The sequence below is a fragment of the Neofelis nebulosa genome, chromosome 5 (assembly GCF_028018385.1).
Source record: "Neofelis nebulosa isolate mNeoNeb1 chromosome 5, mNeoNeb1.pri, whole genome shotgun sequence".
NCBI lineage: Eukaryota > Metazoa > Chordata > Mammalia > Carnivora > Felidae > Neofelis > Neofelis nebulosa.
Genome location: NC_080786.1, coordinates 54626230 through 54648935, shown reverse-complemented (window position 1 = coordinate 54648935; position 22706 = coordinate 54626230). Strand labels below are relative to the sequence as shown.

At 39.3% G+C, this 22706-nt stretch overlaps 1 protein-coding gene and 1 long non-coding RNA gene across 4 annotated transcripts in view; one reads left to right on the top strand and one right to left on the bottom strand.

Annotated features, from left to right (window-relative positions):
* Nucleotides 1-1179: 1179 nt before the first annotated feature.
* LOC131512102 (uncharacterized) lies at nucleotides 1180-10829 on the bottom strand. The gene is made up of 3 exons (XR_009261961.1): nucleotides 10363-10829; nucleotides 6896-7041; nucleotides 1180-1758 (listed from the first exon to the last, which is right to left on the bottom strand). It is a non-coding gene; the product is annotated as an uncharacterized LOC131512102 (long non-coding RNA).
* Nucleotides 10830-11099: 270 nt separating this feature from the next.
* Nucleotides 11100-22706, top strand: part of KPNA4 (karyopherin subunit alpha 4) — a 69707-nt gene continuing 58100 nt past the window's right edge. Inside the window, exons 1-2 of one of the 3 annotated variants that reach the window (XM_058730377.1) lie at nucleotides 11100-11409; nucleotides 11975-12112. In XM_058730377.1, coding sequence (XP_058586360.1) covers nucleotides 12029-12112 — 84 coding nt within the window. In that variant the 5' untranslated portion in view covers nucleotides 11100-11409; nucleotides 11975-12028. Of the gene's footprint in view, nucleotides 11410-11974; nucleotides 12113-22706 lie in introns of those variants that run through there. The other 2 variants (XM_058730378.1, XM_058730379.1) reach the window with 2 other exon arrangements.

The following is a 22706-nucleotide window of genomic DNA, read 5'->3' as shown; positions in this document are numbered from 1 at the left end:
GGTCTAATTTGGGATCAGCGTGGCAGCTTATGTTCTGCCATGTAGAATATCAAGGTTTGATTAGGCAGATCTTAGGGTTAAAGCCAAAATACAAGAGAACAAGACATTCTAATATCTAATGGGCTCTAAATAAGATGGTTTAATCTTACCAGACTCTGATTTTCATTAAAGACAAAAACTTTTAACAGGGCCTCTGATGATGCTGGGATAAGTACATATAGGTGAGAGGACAAAGGTTTCCAGGATTCAACCAAATAGGGAAAGGGTGAGAAAAACATTAAAAGATTTGTTAAATATTTTTCTGCAGTCCATCATACGGTAATCAGAGGTCAAAGTCTAACACACCAGGAGCTACAGACCTTTGACTTCATAGGCATCTGGAGAATGTGTTGAAGCTATTTGAGTTCTCCAAGACTTCAGGGTGTTGTATAAGATAATGACAGAACTGTAAGTAGAAAGCTGATAAATCCTATGAGTTGTGAATTTCAAGACTAATTTCTGTACTTAAAAGTCTTCAATCTTATATTATTTTTTAATTCATCTTCCTGAATTATATGTGTATATATGGTACCATACGTCACATATAATCTATGCTTAGTAATGGATAAAAACCACTAATAAATACATGAGAGTCCTCCTTATGTGTAATTATCCAAGGTAGTCATCTGTTTTAGGGTATCAGTTCTGTCTTTATTGAAACTACTAAAAATCACTCATATTCTTGAGAATTTTCATCAGGTTGCCTAGCACTACTATTCTCAAAATTCTACAGGTATAAGCTATTATAGTTGATAGAAATCTATCATTTTCACAAATGCAAAAAATAGCTCTATTTAATGCACTTTTCCTTTGTTTTCTGTATACTTAACTGCTTCTACCTTAAATATTACAATGACTTTCTTTTAAGTGATATTATATACACATGTGTTTGACATAAAGAACTTTGTAATGATATCCTATGAAGACTGAATGGGCTATGATTCAAGAAATATTGAGTTCCCCATTGATGAATGTGTTGCATACGATGAAACTGTTGAAACGAGAATTCAAGCACAAAATAGGTGGTTGGACAAGATAATATTTGTGTTCTCTTCTAACTCTGAGACATCATGAACACAAAACAATTCTTACCAGTCTTGAACAAGACAGAGGATGAGCAAAGAATGGAAAGGAGGCAAATGAGAGAGACACCATAAAGATATTATATTTATTCAATACAAGTTGCCACTGTTTGAACATGGAACCCAGGAGAAAAGAATAAAATATCAAAAACACTTAATATTTTCAGGGGCGCCTGGTCACTCAGTTGGTTTAGTGTCCGACTCTTGATTTCGGCTCAGGTCATGATCCCAGGGTCATGGGATTGAGTCCCGCATTGGACTCTGTGCTGAACACAGAAACCGCTTGGGATTCTTTCTCTCTCCTTCTGCCCCTCTCCCCCATTCTCACATGCACATGCTCTCTCTCTCTTGCTAAAAAAATTTTTTTTAGTAATTTAAAAAAACACCAATATTTTCAGCTTCAGAAACTACTTGTACATTAGCACCATTAGGTTTTTCTTTTTTTGTTGTTTTGAAAGAATCCACTCTGAATAGGGTGCCTAAACATGGAGAACACTGAACTTCTTTGTTGGTACCAGAGATGGTTCCAGGAGATCAACCGGGATGTGGCAGCAGACCGCACTCCTGACTGTAACTGTGAGGGCATGGCCCTGAGGCAGAGGTTCGTAGACGTAAACCAGAATGTCTGGCAAATGGGCTGGAATTGAGCAGAGGAAGAACTGTTAGGAAACACATTCTGCCTCTTGGAATTCACTCAAGAACTGAGACAGGCCTGAGCCTTCAAGGAACTAGGGAAGGCACTGGCAGAGGATATAAGGTTTAAGCTAAAAACAAGGAACTCAGACTAGATGTCACAGGCTAAATGGAGTCAGTCTTTTTGAAGAATGCCATCAAGAAAATGGCATTTGAGAGGTGCCCAGGTGGCTCAGTTGGTTAAGTAGCTGACTCTTGATTTTTGGCTCAGGTCATGATCTCACCATTCATGGGACTGAACCCCACGTGTTTGGGATTCTCCCTTTCCTTCTCTCTGCCCTTACCACCTCCTCTCATAAATAAGTATTTGTAAAAAAGAAAATGGCATTTGAGAAAACTCAAGAGAAAAACTAGAGGCACAAAGGGACCTGGGAAAATATTACATAAATCTATTTAAAAAGTGAAATGGAGGGGCTTCTGGGTGGCTCAGTCGGTTAAGTGTCTGTTCGGCTCTGATCATGGTCTCAAAGTTCATGAGTTCAAGCCCCACATTGGGCTCACTGCTGTCAGCGAGGAGAGCACTTTAGATATTCTGTCCCCCTCTCTCTGCCCCTCCCCTGCTCGCACTCTCTCTCTCCAACATTTTTTTTTTAATAATAAAAAAATAAAATAAGATAAAAAGTGAAATGGGGATACTGACTCTCAATCTTGGCTCAGGTCATGATCTCACAGTTTATGAGATTGAGCCCCATATCAGGCTCCTAGCTATCAGCACTAATCTCACTTGGGATTCTCTGTCTCCCTCTCTCTCTGCCCCTCCCCTGCTCTCTCTCTCTCTTTCAAAATAAACAAACATATATATTTTTCAAAGTGAAATGGGAGGCACCTGGGTGGCTCAGTCAGTTGAGCATCTGATTTTGGCTTGGGATATGATCTCAGTTTGTGGGTTGAAGCTCTGCATGGGGCTTCTTGCTATCAGCATGGACCCCACTTTAGATCTTCTGTTCCCCCCTCTCTCTGTCCCTCCCCTGCTCATGCTCTGTCTCTCTCTCTCTCTCTAAAATAAAGAAAACATTTTTAAAAAGTAAAATGGAATTGGCTATTATTAGCCTGTAAATTTCTGTCCTTGAAACATTAATTATTTTGTACATTTTTTTAGTGAGAGCTATATAACCATTATTTCACATGTGCAATAGTTTGAAATATTGTATAACACATCACATCTATTACTGTGAAAGCTGTTTATCCTTATTTTAATTCTGTCCTTACCTTAGACTGAAACCACTTCATACATGAGATATAAGTCTGGATCTAGTAGTTCTCAAATTATGTTCCAGGAAAGAGTGCCATCAGCATTGAGTGTGCACTTGTTAAAAATTCAAATCTTCACATGCTGTCCTAGACCTACTGAGTTAGAAACTGGGGATGGAATCCACCAATCTGGGTTTTCAGTCGTCTTGCTGGTTCTAAAGCACTCTATAGTTTGAGAACCATGGCCTCAGGCATTTCAGAACTAGATGTCTTTAGAGTCTGTTTAGGAAAAAAATCCTGTTCTGTCTATTCACAATCCTATTCTCATTTCTGATTACCAATGTGTGGTAGTTTTTTTCCTATACCAAACAATTGTGTGACACCAGCTGAGTGAGAACAATTTAACTCAGTTCTTATACTACCTGGAAATAGTTTAGATCCCACAGGTTAAGAGCTCAGCCCCACAAGACTAAGCACTGCAGACACTAAGCAACTTAAGACACCAATCACAAGTTCAAGTTGTCACCTGTACATTTGACCGACCAGCTATATGTCAGAGATTCATATAACCCCCTCCTGGGATTTGGGGAATTTGCTAGAGCAGCTCATAGACCTGAGGAAAACAGTTTACCTACTAGACTACCAGTTTATTATAAGAGGATATAACTTGGGAACAGCCAGATGGAAGAGATGCATACATAGGGCAAAGTATGGGGAAAGGGGCACAGAGCTTCCATGATCTCTCTGGCTTGACACCCACTCAGCACCTCCACATGTCTACCAACCTGGAAGCTCTCCAAATCCATCCTTTTTGGGTTTTTATGCAGGCTTCATTAAGAATGCATGTTTGATTAAATCATTGGCCATTGAGTCAACCAGTAGTTCCTCTCCCCTCACCAGAGGTCAGAGTGGGGTGGGACTGAAAGTTCCAACCCGCTAATCACACAGTTGGTTCCCCTGGCAACCAACCCCCAGTATCCTTAGGGACTTTCCAAAAGTCATTGTATTAATATAAATTCAGATGTGGTTGAAAGGGGCTTGTTATGAATAACAAAAGACATCCATTTCATTCTGGAGCTATTTCAGAAGCTGAGAAAGAGAGATGTCCCTATAACTCTTATCACTTAAGAAATTACAAAGGTTTTAGGAATTATTTGCCAGGAACCAGGGAGGAGGACCAAATATATATTTCTTAATATAAACCACAATATCACAGAGCTCCAGGAGAGAGCTGTATTATAGGCCAGGGAGGCAGCATGGTGGTTTTGTCTGTTCAGGCTGCTATAACAAAATACCATAGAGCAGTGCTTCTAAAAAACGGAAATTTCTTCTTTCTTTTTTTCCTTCTTTCCTCCCTTCCTCCCTTCTTTCCTTCTTTCCTTCCTATTTAAGTAATCTCTACACCCAAAGCAGGGCTGGAACTCACAACCCTGAGGATCAAGAGTCACATATTCTTCCAACTGAGCCAGCCAGGTGCCCCCAGAAATTTATTTCTCACAGTTCTGCAGGCTGGAAAGTCCAAGATCAAGGCAGTGGCCAATCTGGTGTCTGGTGAGAACACATTTCTTCATAGACCCCACCTTCTCACTAATCTCACTTGGCAGAAGGGATGATGGATCTCTCAGGAGCCTCTTTTCTAAGAGTACTAATCCCATTGAGGGTTCCATTCTCATGACCTAATTACTTCCCAAAGGCCCCACCTCCAAACATCATCACACTGGGGATGAGGATTCAACACATAAATTTTAGGAGGACACAATCATGCAGTCCAGTAATGGTCAACCACAAACAGTGGGGGTTTTACAGCTAGTCAGACCTGGAATCAAACTGCGGCTCCAGCACTCCTCAGCTGGGTAGGGTTTTGAGCGAGTTGCTCAATCTCTCTGAACTTCAGGTTCCTTATTTTAAAAATGGAAAGAATAATGCCTACCTTGAAAGGTTACTATGAACACTATGAAGTTTATGTGCCTACATGGTAATCAGGAATGCTGGCTCTGGCATCAGGCCCAGTTTAAATGCCAGCTTTTCTCCTTACAGTGTGATCTTGGACAAATTACTAATCCTCTCTGTGCTTCAATTTTCTTATCTGTAAAGTGAGTTATGCTATACTTGCCTTACAGGGTTGTTGTGAGGGTTTAATGAGTTAATATGTATCAATTGCTTAGAAGACTACCTGTCACATAATTGCTCAATAATTACCTGTTTGTAAGACTAGAAATACAAATAAAAACAATGATAATAATAAAATATTACATGTACATAAAACACCTAGGCCTAGAGTTTGCTAAGTATTCAATATAATTATTACTGTCATTACAACATTCTTTCTTATAAAGCATAGTGTTATAAGAGGTTCCAGTACATGGGCAGCCCTTGACACTTTCATACATTCTTTATATTCTGTCTTCCCTCCTCTCTGAATAAGCTCTGTGTATTGTATTAATATCGATCTCCTAGTTTTGATAGTGTATAATAGTTATACAAGATGCTACCAATAGACAGGGGGCTGAGTGAAGGGCATATAGGACCTCCTTGTACATTTTTTTTAACTCCTGTGAATCTGTAATTATTTAGAAATAAAAAAGTGAAAAAAAAAATAGGGGTAGGGAGTTTACCTGAAGTGAGAAGTGTTGGGGCAAGAGGTTGGGCACCTCATCCACCCCCAGTTCCTTATTTATCAGTCCCTAGAATCCTAACCTTCCTCTTTACCAATGTGGGCTACTGGAAGCCAGGGGAGTCTGGTGAGAGCTAGGCCAGGCTCCCATAATATCAGGTAAGGTATGAACTTGGAGAATGTCTGATGCATGGAATTCTAGTGTAAGGAACACTGTAATCCCTGTAACTTCATTACCTAACACAGTTCCTTGTGCACAAAGGCAAAGACAAAAAGATGTGCTCTTCTGGATCAAAATTGTAAATCCAAATATTTTCCTCATAGAAATATTGCCACATAATGTGATTAGGTTCTGTGATGTTCACATAAGTACTTTATAGATTAAGTAAATAGGCCTTTGTGGGGGCGCCTGGGTGGCCCAGTCGGCTGGGTGTCAGACTCTTGATTTCAGCTCAGGTCATGATCTCACAGTCATGAGATCGAGCCCCACACTGGGCTCTGCTGACAGTGCAGAGCCTGCTTGGGATTCTCTCTCCTCCTCCTCCTCCTTCTGCCCTTCCCTGCCTCTCTAGATAAATAAATAAACTTAAAAAAAAAAAAAAAAAAAAGCCTTTGTGGACTAACCTGGACACCTACCCACTAATTGTGACTATGTTCTATGGACATATTTCAAAGAACTAATCTTCAAGCAAACTTCTGAAACACTACCAATTTGTAAGTTATTATACTTAGTTGATGCTATTAACACAAAATTTTTAAATTGAGTGATAATGATCATTCTAGGCTCACTGATTTCAAGTTTCCAAATAGTGTTCTGCTTAACACTAATGTCTTAAAGTTCCCACTGCCACCCACTCTCTAAGTTCCTAAAATTGTTAGACCAATAAACTTTTTTTAAACAAACATTTACTAAGTTTGGGGAGTTCCAAAAACTCTCTGTTTGAGAAACACTTCTATATCACATGATCAATCTTCCTGACTATTTGGCTTCTTAAATGGCTGTAGTAGTTATTTTTTAAAAATTAAAAACATATTTTAGGCCCAAATAAAAAAGCAAGTAAAAAAAAGCTTTAGGTAATCTAACCATGTTTGCTTAGTAGCAATACAAATAGATATCCACTAGTCATCAATGACTTATACACATATTAATTATAAGTTTCCTCCAATTAATTAGTAAAAAATAAACTTAAAAACTAAGTTAAAGAAAAACTATATGGTTCATTTCTCTCAATCAAATTAACACCAACAGCTAGCTTTTTAATTCATCATCTCTTACCATTCAGGAACTTCAGTCCAAGTAAAGAGGTAGTTTTTTGTTTATTTGCTTGTTTTTTCCTAAGCTCCTTAAGTTGTAAGTCAGAAAAGTCTTGGCAATAAGGAGGAATGAATGAAGTCTCCCAATTCTTGATGAACTATGTTTTCCTAAGAAAATTAAGGTATATTACCAAAGGTCCAGTGTTTGTCTTTCAAAAAAGGAACGAGTCCAACTATAAAAAACACAAATTACATTTTAGTTAAGATTTAGCAACAGGGGCATCTGGGTGGCTCAGTCAGTTGAGTGTGAGACTCTTGATTTTGGCTCAGATCATGATCCCAGGGTCATGGGATGGAGCCCTGTGTTGCACTCTGTGCTGAGCGTGGAGCCTGCTTAAGATTCTTTCTCTCTCTCCCTCTCTCTTTCTCTCTCGCTCCCTCTCTCTCTCCCCAGCTCACTCTCTCTCAAATCTAAAAAAAACCTGATTAAAAAAATTTAGCGATATATATAATTGCTTCCTGTTTCAGCAAATACTACCCAGTACATAATTGTATGTACCCAGTACATAACCCAGTATATAATCCCCCAAACAGAAACCATAAGATCCATATTATAAAGAAACACTCTGCTAACTTCAATTTAATGTATGTGTCATGAGAATACTCCAAACTTCTTAAATGAAAGAATTATCAATTATAATTCTTTTTTTTTTTTTTTTAATTTTTTTTTTCAACGTTTTTTATTTATTTTTGGGACAGAGAGAGACAGAGCATGAACGGGGGAGGGGCAGAGAGAGAGGGAGACACAGAATCGGAAACAGGCTCCAGGCTCCGAGCCATCAGCCCAGAGCCTGACGCGGGGCTCGAACTCACGGACCGCGAGATCGTGACCTGGCTGAAGTCGGACGCTTAACCGACTGCGCCACTCAGGCGCCCCTCAATTATAATTCTTTTTAAAATTACATTTGATCAACTAAAACTTATGTAAAGCTTCACAAATCCTTTCACAAATCTCTGCTGCAGAACAAAGAAAGTTTTTTTATTCTGAAAGTGACTAAGGAGAATTTCATGATACATTCATGCTCTATAATATTTTAGACTTTTTTACACTAAAGTAGTAACAAGTCAAGATATGAAGTTAGCAGACATTAAATATCCTATTTAAAAACAGGTGTTATATATTATATATAAGTTTTGTAGTTTGATTATGACTATATTTCATATACACAAAAACATTTGTGAAACAGTCTGTTGAAATTGTATTAATGGCTGCATATACTTCCTTAATTCAGCAAATTAAATTTCTGAAATATATCCTAACTACAGTTAGAGCTACCATATCTTGCCAATTAGGTTGCCAATCTGCATTTAAGAGCTATTACCAACTCTTGGAAGAACTTCTTTACCCGTCTGATAAATTGTGTATATTCTATTTAGGAAGGACTGGAAGTACAGAACAGGTAGTTATAATTTCAAATGAAAAATTTAGGCCACCAAACAGACTACCTAAGCATTATAATTAAGGATAATTGTTCCTCTTACCAAGTGTGTCACAACTATTTTTAAACATGTTGGGGGGTCTGCTCTGAAACCTATGTCTGATCTACTCCCTAAGCTTTATCCCTGGAAGAAGCAGATACCAAATTAAGAATTCTTAGGAGGGACCCAGTATAAATTAAAAGCAATAACAACTCAATCCACATTCTTTTTTTAAAAAATATTTCATTTATTTGAGAGAGAGAAAAAGAGAGAGAGGGCACGGGCCAGTGGGGAATGGAGAGAGGGAGAGAGAATCCCAAGCCAGCTAGGTGCTCTCAGCCTGACACAGGGCTCAATCTCACAAACTGTGAGATCATGACCTGAAGCAAAATCAAGAGTGGGATGCTTAACCAACTTAGCCACTCAGGCACCTCTCAATCCACATTCTTTTTTTTTTTTTTTAAGTTTCTTTATTTTGAAAGAGAGTGAGTGGGGGAGGGGCAGAGAGAGAGAGAGAGAGAGAGAGAGAGAGAGAGAGAGAGATACTGATAGTGCAGAGCCTGATGCAGGGCTCAAAGAACCAGGAGATCATGACCTGAGATCAAATTGAGCACTTAACCAACAGAGCCACCCAGACGACCCTCAATCCATTTCTTAATCAAGAAGTGTTAGCTTGTTTTTTAACTTATGGAATATACATTCAAAGAAACTTAGATTCAAGTCCTATATTTGTCAAAGTCACTGAGGGCATACTATGTGCCAAGCACTACTAGTTTCTGAATACATGACAGAGAACAAAACACATTCGTTCCTTGACTTCGGAGACATGCCAGAGACCTTCGAAAGACATTAAATAATAATAAAAGAAACTAAATCACTTTGTGGTTATTTCCTATTTGTACTGCCTCTTTTACAGTGGCAGTACTGTAAAAGAGTACTGTGGTCACACCCTTCTCTTAGGAGTATTCTGCAAAGAGTTTTGCGAAGTTGTTTAACTACCGGAGACAATCAGTTGTAGCTGCGAGAAATAAAGACAGAATGATAGATGATTTCATAAACTTTATCTTGAAAGCTATCATGGAATTTATTCCAAGAAGTACAAAATATTCATCTATACATGCATATTGACAAGATAACTTCTATTCATAGCGTGGGAATTCACCAGCAGTAGGTTTTCTAGAATCCTGCTCATGACAAAAATCCGTAATGGTGACACACACATATATTCCAGCTTTTCAACTAAACTTATTTTGAAAACACCAGTGCTCCAGTGTGCAATGTTACTTCAATTAAATTATTCTTTGGTGAATAAGGATATATAATGAATTTCATTTATATTTTAAGATCGGCAATGAACTTACATTCAAGTTAACCTTCAGGGTGAATTATTTCCAGGTACAGCTTGTTTGCCTAGGCGGCTGAAAGTATACAAAGTACTGAGAACTTTGCAAGTATTATTCTCATTTTAAAGGTTTTATCTCTCAGTACGTTGTTCTACTCATATATATACATATATATATATATATATATGTATATATATATGTACATTAGTAAAGAAGTAGGAGGGAAGGAGGCGGGCGAGGAGTAAGAGTTCTCGAAAGAAATCCCCATACCTTGCCAAATTTAAACGCGCCCAATACTCCTACACCGCCCCCTTTCCTTCCGACCTGAGTTGCTTGCTGCTGCCTACTTCGTTTCCCTGCACATTTGAGGCGCTATTCGTTGGTAAATGTATTTTTAAACCATTTCCTTCTCCCATTTTCTTAACCATTTGAATACGTTCCTTTGTAGTTTGTGTTATTTCTGCCTATAGTAATAACATTCCTGATAGAAATGTATTTCTTTGGGAATTCATTTCATTTCTCAACAGTTACAACACTATGTCAGGTGCCACAATCCCCGTCTTCCAGAAGTTAGTACTTTGTGGCCAAGTAGCTTCTTTAACTTTCTAAAACGAAATACCTAAGAGGCGGTACCATCACCGGATCATCTGCGCTTCCAAGTTCCTACCTGTTGCGGGGACTTGGTCTGAAGAGATGAATCAGATTTGTCAAATGCATCCTTTCCCTTTTCCACCCACTGCCTTTCTCGCTTTCCGCTGCGACTCCCGAACGCACGTCACCCCTGCCGGTCCAAACCCCGAGGCTCAGCCCTCACACAGCGGGAACCCCCCAACCTGGGAATGGAGTTTGGTTTGGGGCCGGCTGGGGGCTGGGAGGACGGGAAGGCGTGTCCCGGCGAACTGAGCCGAGGCGCAGCTCCCACTTCCTGTAAAGCCAATAGAGCGCGAAAGGAATGCCCTAGAAGAGAGGGCGCACCCGGCAAAGAAGTATGTACTTAACTCTGCTGCAATCCTGGAACACAGAGGTCTGGGGCAGCCCCGACAAGAGCAAACCAACTCCTACCCCGGCCTCCCCTTCCCCGCCTCCCTTCAAGTCGTCCAGTTCTCTTTCGCTTCCTCCGGGTTGCTCCGGAGGCACATGGTCCCTCCCCGCCCTGCCCCCGCCGCGCCCCTCCCAGCCTTCCAGTCCTCCGGCCCTCCCTCCCGGCGCCGCTCTCTTCCCCTTTCCGTATTCTCTTCCGCCCCCGCTCTCCATCGTCCTTTTTGATTGGTCGAGCGCACGGGAGCCTGGCTGACCAATCGGCGAGCTGGGCTGGCGGTGATGGGCGTGGCCGCGACTCCGGGGCCCTCAGATCGAGGCTGCCTCCCCCTCTCAGCCGGCAGCACATTCCGCCGCCGTTGCCGCCGCCCGGACCCGCAGTTGTCTTCTCTGGAGCTGCCGTCGCGCTGGGGTTAGGGCGGGGGGGGGGCGGGCGGGGAGAGGAGGAGAAGGCCGAGGCGGAGGCAGGTGAGAGGAGGAAGGAAGCGGCGGCCCGGCGAGCATTGCAGCTCAGGCGGCGGCCCGGTTCCTGGGAGTGTCGGTGCGGCGTGGTGGTTGGGGCGGATCCCGCGGGGCCCGGGCGGGGGAAGGAGTCACCGGCCCGGCCATGGCGGACAACGAGAAACTGGACAACCAACGGCTCAAGAATTTCAAGAACAAAGGCCGCGACTTGGAGGTAAACTCGGGGGCGCCGGAGGGGTGGGGGCTTTGGGCCTCGGGCCGATCTCCGCCGGGACTCCCAGTGTGGGGAGTAGGGGCGGGTGCCGCCGCCGGGCCGCGGGGGAATGGCGCTGGGGGCCGGCCCGTCCGTGACGCTTCTGTGAACGCGCCGGGAAGTTTGTGTCGGGCCTGGTCCACCTCCGCCGGGGAGCGAGGTGCTGGGGTACGGCCGGCGCGGCCTAGGCCTGCCGGGGGGAGCCGGCCCGGCGCGGGTGCGAGGGGCTGGGCCGCGCGGCAGGGAGGCCGGGCGCGGCGAGTGCGGAGGAGGCGTGCGTGTGCCGCGCCGCTTCGGCCGGGCTGCGGCCCCAGCCCCGGCAGCGGCGGAGATTCCGGCTGTCCCCCGAGCCCCGACGTCTAGCGCCGCGAAAAGGAGGGCGGTGGGAGGTGGGGGGACAAGTGTGTGGCGACCGAGTGGGGCTCGGAACTTCCCCTGCGGGGTCCGCGTCTCCACTTAAAGGCATTTTTTCTGGTCTTCCCGACTCCCGCTTTACCCCTGCCTCCCCCCAATATCCAAACTACAGGAGTCAACTTCTCCGTTGAAAAAAACACCCCCGGCGTGAGAGGCCATCCTGGTGATGCTAACAGTGCCTTCCAGCGGCCTGTGTTTTACTCTGGATATAGCTGATTCAAGATGTGGCTCACGGTGTGCCCTCTTCCAGGCAAAGAATACCCCTTATTTCAGCTTGCTCACAAATCTCTTTATCCCCTCCTGAGAGACCACCAGCTGCATTCTTATATATAAAGTCCACAGGGTTATACAAAGCTGTCATCCTCTAGTCTACAGTATCCTTTCCCTCCACCTGCTGGTGGTGGTAGTGGGGGGATGGGGTGGGTTATGGAATGGCACCATAACGTTTTATTATTTTAAAAGGGCGGAAAAAAAAAAAAACCCACCCTTCATTATCTTCGATACAGCTGCTCCTGAGGTTGTTATAGGCTACATGAACTGTGAGGGTGAAATCATACACACACAACACAGATTTTCGATAGAAGACTTCGCTTTTAGTTTTAAGAGTCTAGGTAAATCGAGGTGGGGTTTTTTTTTTTTAATAGTTCAATCCTGCGTCTGAATCAGGAATTTAGCTTTGAAAAGAAAGTGAAGTATTTTTTATGTTGTTCCTCTGTACTTTTTTATACTGAGATCTTCAAATTCCCATCACCAGTTTCTGAACTGTGAGCATTTGCTTGACTGAGATAGTAACTATTTTCTGGGCTTTTCACAAAGCCATTCAGTCTCTAAAGTAGTTGGTGCTGTTTTTAGTGGTTTTCATAGTTTGAGGAGCTGTGACTTTGGCTCTTTGTTCTGTGACTGTTTTAAGGTTAACGTGAGACATTATCCTGTGATCCCTTTTTTTAAATGAAAAATTTTAACATCTTTATTGAGGTAATTCATATGCTATAGTAATCACCATTTTAAGTGTCCAGTTTGTGATTTTCTTAAGTTTACCTCGTTGTGTAATGATGTGAAGGAAATTTTTTTGCTAATATCAGTATTTAGAACGAAAAAAAATTACAGAATTTAAAAGTATAAATACCGCTAGTGACAGAATCCAAAAAAATAGCAATTAGATGCTTGACAGGTTCTAATCCTTTCCCCTCTACATTTCTGGCAATTTTTTTTTTTTTTTTTAATTTTTTTTTTTTATTTTTGGGACAGAGAGAGACAGAGCATGAACGGGGGAGGGGCAGAGAGAGAGGGAGACACAGAATCGGAAACAGGCTCCAGGCTCCGAGCCATCAGCCCAGAGCCTGACGCGGGGCTCGAACTCACGGACCGCGAGATCGTGACCTGGCTGAAGTCGGACGCTTAACCGACTGCGCCACCCGGGCGCCCCGGCAATTTTTTTTTTTAAACAACTTCATTGAAATTAATTCATATACCACACCATTCACTTATTTAAAGTGTTTTTTGGTGTTTTCACATAATTGTGCAACCATTAGCACAATCAATCTTAGAACATTTTTATCACTACAAAAAAATTCTAACTCATGAGCAATCTCTATTTCCCAGTTACTCTCTGTGTCTCTAGATTTGTCTGTTTTGGACATTTCCTATAAATGGAGTTATACAGTATGTGATCTTTTGTGAGTGGCTGCTTTTAGGTAGCATAATGCTTTCAAAGTTCACACATGTAACGAAAATGTAACAGTGCTTCCTTCCTTTTAGTGGCTGAATAATTGCTAAATAATATTCCAAACTATGGATATATCACATTTTGTTTATCCATTCATCAGAGGATGGCCATTTGCATTGTTTCCACTTTGTAGCTGTTATTCATAAGGCTGCTATGAAAACATTTACTTACACATTTTGTGTGGAACTGTGTTTTCATTTTTTTTGGTTATATACAGAGGAGTGGAATTAATTGGATCATAGGGTGACTTTATGTGTAACCTTTTCTGGGATTGCCAAACTGTTTAAAGTGACTTTTTTTTTTTTTTTTTTTTTGGTAAATTGATGTTTCCTCTTATCGTGAATCTCTTATTTAGTCAGATTGTGCTGTCTCTATTCAAACAATATTATCAGTGATTTTTAAAAGTAACCATAAATAGGAGCACCTGGATGGCTCAGTTAGTTGAGCATCCAACTCTTGCTTTTGGCTCAAGTCACAGGCCCAGGCTCGTGGGATCAAACCCCACATTGGGCTCCTTGCTGAGTGTGGAGCCTCCTTGAGAATCCCTCTCTTCTCTCACTCTCACTCTCACTCTCACTCTCACTCTCTCTCTCTCTCTCTCTCTCTCTCTCTCTCTCTTTCTCTCTTTCCCCCTTTCCCCTCTCCCTCCCTTCCATGCTCTTTCTGAAATAGAAAAAATTTTTAAATAAATGTAAATTAACCAAATATTTTTGAGAAGTTTATAGTGCCTTAAATGCATCCTTTGGTAACTTTAATAACCATGTGTGTACAAAAGGAATAGTGATATTTTCACTTTTCCACCTAAGGAAATGACATTAATGGAAAATCATACTTTCTCCTCACTTCTTTAGTCACATCACCTGTAGTGAGATAGAAACATCTTTTATTATCCTTGGAGAACACTAGAATGGCCTGTTTTGTGTATTTATTAATTACATATATGTCTGTGCCTCAGAACAATTACTATGCCCATAATCTTCCCCTACAAATTGGTTACTATGTTTTGTTACAACGGTTTCTAAGAAAATACTGCTTTTTGGTTTAGGTCTTAATGATGCCATCTGTTTCACTGGGAGGTTTTTAATGAAGAAGTATAGACCAGTGCTAGTCAATACATTTTGTTTAATCCAGTACATCCAGAATACCAATATAACATCAGCAATGTAAAAAAAATATTGAGATATTTTATATTCTCTTCATCCAGAGTCTTCAAAATCTGGTTTGTATTTTACATTTAAAGCATATCTCAGTTTGGACTAGCTACATTTCAGATGCTTAATAACCACATGAGGCTATTGGCTGTCTTATTGGACAGCACAGAAATAGAATAGAATATAGAATGAGATAATTGTACCACTTTTCAGTTTGATCTAACATTGTTTGATTTGAAATTAATAGGGTACAAAGTTTTAGAGTTTAGTGCAATCTCATATTCTCTAAATTTGTGTGTGACCTTGAGAGAGTCAGGTTTATGAGTCTCTCATCTGTAAAACTAGAGGTACTTAACATCTGCTTCATGAATGTTGTGAAAATTAATGGGTTAATGTTAGGAAGATGCCTAGCAGTTCTCTGAGCATTTTATCTCTTTTAGCTGTTCTGCTAGGGGGTTAGGGTGACTTAATAGGATTCATTGTAATTGATTCTTTTATTCCCTAGTTTGCAATTGGCTCTTTGTTTTTCCTCTGTGTCCATACAGAATTTAAGTTACATTGAACTTATAATTAACAGGGAAAGTTTTTAAGGTAGAGATCTGTAATTGCTCATTGAAGGGCAGTTTGGCCACAGGGAATTATTGACCCTTCTAAAGTCATAATTTCTAAGTTTTAGAAGTTGAAACTGATTTAGAGATTTAAATACGACACTGATTCTTACCTTTCATCCTACCATTCTGGCTGTTCCAAAATGTGGTCATGCTAACTTCTTGAAACACAAAAGCATTAAAGAAAGCATATGTCAGTATCCATGTAAAATAATTTATAGGAATCTCAGGTAATATTCAAGACTCAGATGCTTTCTTGCAGTGTGGCAAAGGATCATCATTATTAGTTTAAGAAAAGTAACCATAGAAAGGGTACACCGAATGCAACACAGGAAATGTGTAGTGACCAAATTTCAAATAAAGTATATGTCAAAATATAGCAAATTAAGCTCATCTAGTTTAGGTTTTAGAAGTAGAGGGTCGACTCTTTTGTAGACTTTCAAATAAATCTGCATGATTTTTATACAAGTTCTGAGAGTATCCAGGGCCTAATAGAGCATAAATTCTGTTAGAAAATAATTAGATCTTATAAAAACACAATTAAAAAAAAACCCTAAATATTAAAGAATAATAAAATGTTATGTGATTGTAAACTTGTGATTGTCCACACAACATAAAGTATGAAGTCAGCTTGAACTTTAGAAATAAATAGTTGTTTGGTTGGCAAGAGTTTAATAAATTGATCAGCTATTTTGTTGTTGTTAAATGGCTTTGGTAGTTTGTAACTATACAGAGTGAAAAGCATTGTTAAGCTATTAAGTCTTGTTAACTTTTAGAGACTGACCTCTCTCATCACAAATCTTGGAACATATTTACTATACTTAAAATAACTACTGTCTAATTTTTCATATAATAGTCCAAGCATGTGACAATATGAAACATCTGGTGGAAGTATAGTTAGGAATTAAATAATTGTTTTTGTGCTTCCTGCCAGCTTTCCTGGTTTATAAGACAGTCAATTTCAGAATTGCTTCATTGATAATCATCTTTGAGATATCAAAATGTCTTTGTTTTTCATAGTCAAATGAATATACAAGATTGGGAAGAATTTTAGGAGTGATTTAGCTGTAAAAGAATGAAATTACTTTAGAAGAAATGTGTAGGTAGTTTTTAGGCATTGATGTCTAATACCTGTTAGTGACTGTGGGTCCTCAGAATATTTTTAAGTGTTTTCTGGAGCAGCATTCATATACTTAATTAAGGCCTATAGTGATAAAATGACAACTTGTGGTCAAGTCTAACCTTGAATGATGATTTTGGTAGTTGCTGGTTTAGTTTTGGAACAGAGAAGTATGATTGAAGGGAACTGACTTTTGAGCACACACTGTATATGCTTTTAATTGTATTCTCATTTCTCTCAGTCTAATAAGTAGGAATTAATTATTCATTTTATAGAAGAAAAATCTCTACAGTAAAGTGACTTAATAGCATCACATTTAAGGAATGATTTTAATTCAGGTACATGTCATAGTAAAGTGTGTACTATTTATACTATACCATATTACTTGTCTTTAACTTCTCTCAGCCTTCATACAGGTCTGAAAGTTGATTAAAAGGCTATATGTAAAAGCATAGTCAAATGGGTATAGTAGATATTCAGTAAGTATTTCCTTTTCTCCCAAAGAGAGTTTTGGAAATAGTTCATCTAATGTGACCTTTAAACTCTAGAGAACACATTTATAGGCTATTTAGATTTAGTAAAAGGGCTAGGGGAGACTCCTGGTTTTTTTACAGTTAATGTGAGAACAACCTCTGTATTGGCACCTGTTAAATAAGGACAGATATATACTGTATGTGCTTCTAATGGCCTCAGTTCAAAAGCTTTGGGAGCATAAGATGTGTTTATGCTGTTAAAAATTAAGAACCTCAAAGAGCTTTGTTTGTGGGTTTCTATCAACATTTATCATTTCAGAAATTAAAACTAAGAATTTTAAAAAATATTAACTCCTAAAAAATCATGAAACTATTTTATAGAAACATAAATTTCTTTTTTTTTTTTTTTTTTTTTTTTTCAACGTTTTTTATTTATTTTTGGGACAGAGAGAGACAGAGCATGAATGGGGGAGGGGCAGAGAGAGAGGGAGACACAGAATCGGAAACAGGCTCCAGGCTCCGAGCCATCAGCCCAGAGCCTGACGCGGGGCTCGAACTCACGGACCGCGAGATCGTGACCTGGCTGAAGTCGGACGCTTAACCGACTGCGCCACCCAGGCGCCCCTAGAAACATAAATTTCTAATGAAAAATAACTTATTTCCCAAAACCCCAAAAATTTGGTGAAAAGAATGCCCATGTTTAACTTTTTTTGAAGTGTATCTTATGTATGGGACAAGAAAAGATAGTTGGATTCTCATATCTGTTTCTGAATTCAGTCTTTTGTGCTAATGTTTGTTGAAGTTTATGAAGAGTATCTAACCTCACACAGGCAGTTGGAAAGGGAGGATGTTTTAATAGGCTTTTCAGATAATTATGGAAATTTTTGTTTTTGATTCTATACAATAACTCTACAAAATAGTTTCTTAAGGGTTAGTTGCAATATGGAATCTGAAGCCACATCAGTGAACCTTTCATACTCTGTTATGTTAGAATTTATAGGTCTGTCTTGCACCTGGAATGTATCCTTTGCCCATGCCTGATTTTGTAACAGCATGTATTGGTCATTTGGAAAATACTAGTTCACAGAATTATATAGATCTTCTAAATACTGACACATTTTATTATATAATTAAAATTCACAATTATTGTCAGTTAGTGTCACCAAATAGGTTATCAGAAAAATCTTAAATATTGGGCATTTGTGAAGCTCACAGTGGTGGATACAGGTTTTCCAAAATTCTTATTTTCATTTGAAAGCTTAAATTTTATCATTAGCAAGAAACTCTGTAGTTGTTTCCCTTGAAGCCATATAAGCTCACTTTGCTCATTTTTGTGAAAACATCTGCCAGACTCTGTCTGAATAGCCATAATTTGTCTGTCAGTCGTTCTTTCAAGTAAAAATGGTGTTCCATGAAAAAATGACTAGTTCAGTTTGCAAATCAAGCTCACAAAAACTTTCTCCTTGAGACAGTCCTCGTATGGCAGAAGTGGGTATTTTGCAGAAGAGGTTTATGTGTAATCCCCATTTTATCACAAAATTTTAGAAAGTCTGGTTTTTAATAAAGGTAATTTTTTACTGTTTAATCAAGGACATTAAGTGAACTGGCTTTTTTTTTTTTTTTTTTTTTTTTAACTGAAATACAGTGAGTACTTATACAGCTTGGTGACATTGCCTTTAATTCATGCTCAAGCACCAGCAGTTTTACCCGCTGCATTGCACTGCAGTGCAAATATTAGCACGATAATATTAGTAGTAATATGAACATAGTTTTGATCTGTGGACCCTCTGAAAAGGTTTCCAGTGTCCCCACAGGGACCTATTGATAACACTTTTGAGTACTGTTGTCTTTGTTGATTAGCGTTACTTCTGTAAGAGGTGACTGTCACTTTTAATTAATAAAGCTCTTAAAAGACTTTGTAGTATCACAGTTAAAGAACATGGACTATAGAGTCACACCAGGATATGAACCCTGTTTCTTCCATTTAATAGTTATGGAAGTTAACTTAATCTCTCTAAACCATTTAAATGCTTAATAGTGCCTGGCATATAGTATATGCAGAGTGAATGGAGGCTTTTTTTAAATTTCTTCCAGCTTGCTTCATCGTTCATTTTATCCAGATAACCCCTTGTGTTCCCTGTCAGAATAATATTTTGTTTGCAGTTCTTTTTTACCACTGTGTACCATAACTCAAATCATATCACGTAAATTGGGGAAGGCTTCCTTTTCCCTTCATTAGCACTCAAGTGAAAGCCTTTCTCCTGTGTGCTTCAACCAAATTGTGGCAAAATTACTAGTTTCTGACTTCATTTCTTTAATTCTGTGTTGTAAGTAGGTTAGTAAATACTTTATGTAGTTTGTAACTTTTTCCACAAGATTGTAAATTTAATCAGAAAATAGTTCTAATTCACAGTGTTTAATACCTGTGATGAAAAATGACTTAAGGTGATAGACATACTGGTGATATAAAAGTAGCTTGACTACTTAAAATCTAAGCTTTTTCTATTACTGTTTATTTACTATTAGAACAAAATTTTATTGGCTGTCACTTTTACCGTAAATTTACTGTACATGAAACCTAACATAAATTACAATTTCAATAATTTGTTTTGAGAAACCTGTATTTTATTAAACTTTTATTAACAAAAGTCAGAATCCTAAGATAATATGGTGTTTTATAATTTGGTGGTAGACATATTTTTAATATTGGAAAGCAAATCATATTCTCAGTTTCCTATTTTTTTTTTAATGTTTATTTTTGAGAGGGAGAGCTAGTGAGTAGGGGAGGAGCAGAGAGAGGGAGAGAGAGAATGCCAAGCAGGCTCCGTGTTGTCAGCATGGAGCCCATTGTGGGAGTCAATCTCACAAACTGTGACAACATGACCTGACCTGAAAGCAAGAGCCAGATGCTTAACCAGCTACGCCACTCAGGCACCCCATCCTATTCTTTTATGAAAAGTTTAGTTCTGGGGCGCCTGGGTGGCTCAGTCGGTTGAGTGTCTGACTTTGGCCCAGGTCATGATCTCACGTTCCATGGGTTCGAGCTCTGCGTCGCGCTCTGTGCTGACAGCTCAGAGCCTGGAGCCTGCTTTGGAATCTGTGTCTCCCTCTCTCTGCCCCTCCCCCGCTGGTGCTCTGTCTCTGTCTGCCTCTCAAAAATAAAGAAATGCAATTGAAAAAAAAAGTTTAGTTGCTCAGTATTTATTCATAATACTTGTTTTAGTTTTTTTGTTTTGTTTTTGTTTTTTGTTTTTTTAGTTTATTTATTTTGAGAGAGACAGAGCAAGCCTCCGGGGAGGGGCAGAGATAGGGAGGGAGAGAGAATCCCAAGCAGGCTCTGGGCTGTCAGCACAGGGCCCAGTGTGGGGCTCAAACTCACAAACCATAAGATCATGACCTGAGCAGAAACCGAGAGTCTGATGCTTAACAGACTGAGCCACCCAGGCACCCCAAGTACTTCTTTTAGTTTTTATAGAATGTCTTTGTGATTCCTTAAAGTAGGTATTACATAAATTTATTTAGTTAATGGTAATTATATCCTGATAGCTTTACAAGTAGTGTCTGCTTGGTTGTACTGAATGACCCTTATCCTCTTTGCCACCCATCCTGCCTTTTTACCCTGGTCCTTTGTACTCACTTTCAGCTGTTGCTGGTCCAGAAAAGCAAGCAAAATATAGTCTTAATATTTTCAAGTAATTGGTACATTATTCTTGGTTCTTTAGTAAATATGAAACCCAGTCTTTTTTTACTCTAAATAGTGGCTTTAAGGATACCCTGAACTCTTTCTTCATAATGTTGTTAGTGTGAAAAGTTAAGTCTGATAGCTTTAGGTCGAGAGAGCTCATTTTTATACTATGTAGTTATGTTTTAAGGAAAAGAAACCCAGTTCACATTAGTTGAAACATAAGCTTTCATAACCCAGTAAGTCCAGGGCCACAACTGGCATTAATTGTGATAAGAGTTCTAGTGAAAGTCTAGGGAAGACTGATTGATCGAGATTTGATTGCATGCTTATGCCTCAATCACTTTGGGTAGAGAAATATGGTTCTGTGATTGGCCAGCAAAAAGTCACATGTCATGTGTCCAGGTGTGTGTGTGTGTGGTAGATGGGGAGGGATGTTGGTAATTTCACTTAACCCTCAGATTTGTCACAAGAATGAGGGGTCTGTTAAGAGTAAGTAAGAAAGGAAGAAAAAATTTACTGAAGACAAAATTATAAAGCAGCACCATTCATTACAGATGTAGAATGGTTCCTTATTTTGCCTTTGAATATTATGTGGGAATGTTTGTTGTATTACAGGCGTATCTATAAAATTGAACTCATTGTTGATCAACTGTTTTCTCCAAAATTTTGAGTGTTCACATTTTTTCTCTTGATATCTTGAATAATTTTTCCCAGTTCCCTTTTGTTCTCCTGCTTTAAAATAGTAACAGTATTCTCAAATGATGGAAAAGCTTAATTAGGACCAATGAACAAATACAAAAAGACCAACGTCATTACTCATTAGGGAAATGGCAGATCAAAACCATAATGAGATACCATTTCAACCTGCTAGAAGGGGTTCTTTAGTAGGTATGAAAATTAAAGTAAGTAAACAAAAACAATAAAAAGTGTTGGTGAGGATATGGAGAAAGGGCACCCCTCATACATGGCTGATTGGAATGTAAAATGGTGCATTCCACCTTGGAATGTAGTTTGGCAGTTCCTCAAAAAGTTATACAGTTAACATGTGACCTAGCAATTCCACCTCTAGTTATAACACCCAAGAGATTTAAAAACAAGTGTCTGCACAAAAACTTGTACATGAATGTTCCTAGTAGCATTATCCATTGTAGCTGAAACGGAGACAGCCCAAATGTCCATCAACTGATGAATGGCTAAACAAAATACGGTCTATACATACAATGGAATACTATTCTGCCATAAAAAGGAATGAAGTACCACTGCATGCTATACCATGATGAACCTTGAAAGTATTATGCTACCTGAAAGAAGCCAGTCATAAAGGATCCCATACTCTATAATTTCAATTATATGAAATGTCCAGGATAGGCAAACACATAGAGACAGAATATACATTAATAGTTCCCAAGGCCTGGGACAAGGGGCATATGGAGAATGACTGCTAATGGGTATGGGGCTTTTTATGGTAAAGACAGTAATTAGATGTAATTAGATGGTGGTTTATGTGCAACTTTATGCTAAAAAACCAGTGAATTGTACACTTTAGGTGAATTGTATGGTGTGTGAATTATATCTCAATAAAGCTGTATGTCTTTTTAAAAAAGCTTACTAGAAGTAAATAGGGACTGTGACAACGTTCCACTAACAAAGGGTCACAGGTGAACTCCTGTTATCTCTTTTTACCGACTTCTCCATCTGCCCTTCTCTGTGTTGAATTTATTTGTTTAGCAAATATTTATTCAGTTCCTGTGTCTGAGGTTCTGTTGTAAGCAGTGAGGATAGAATAATGAATAACACTGGCTAAATTATCATGGAGTTTACATTCTAGCAAGTCAAGATTTCTCAGATTCCTGCTCTAAACTGACCCTGTGGGGATATTCAACCTAACATAAATTGAGCTAGTGTTCTGGTAGATCTCTTATCTTTCTTTCCTAAACTCAAATTCGCCCCAAACATGAACAGAAAAGACATCCTAAATGTTTACTGTCCAGTAACTCTTCCTTTGAGGTTTGTGGAAATGCTGGATTTTTAGAGTGGAAAGACCTAGGGTTACATTTTAATAACTGTACGCCATTAGGAAA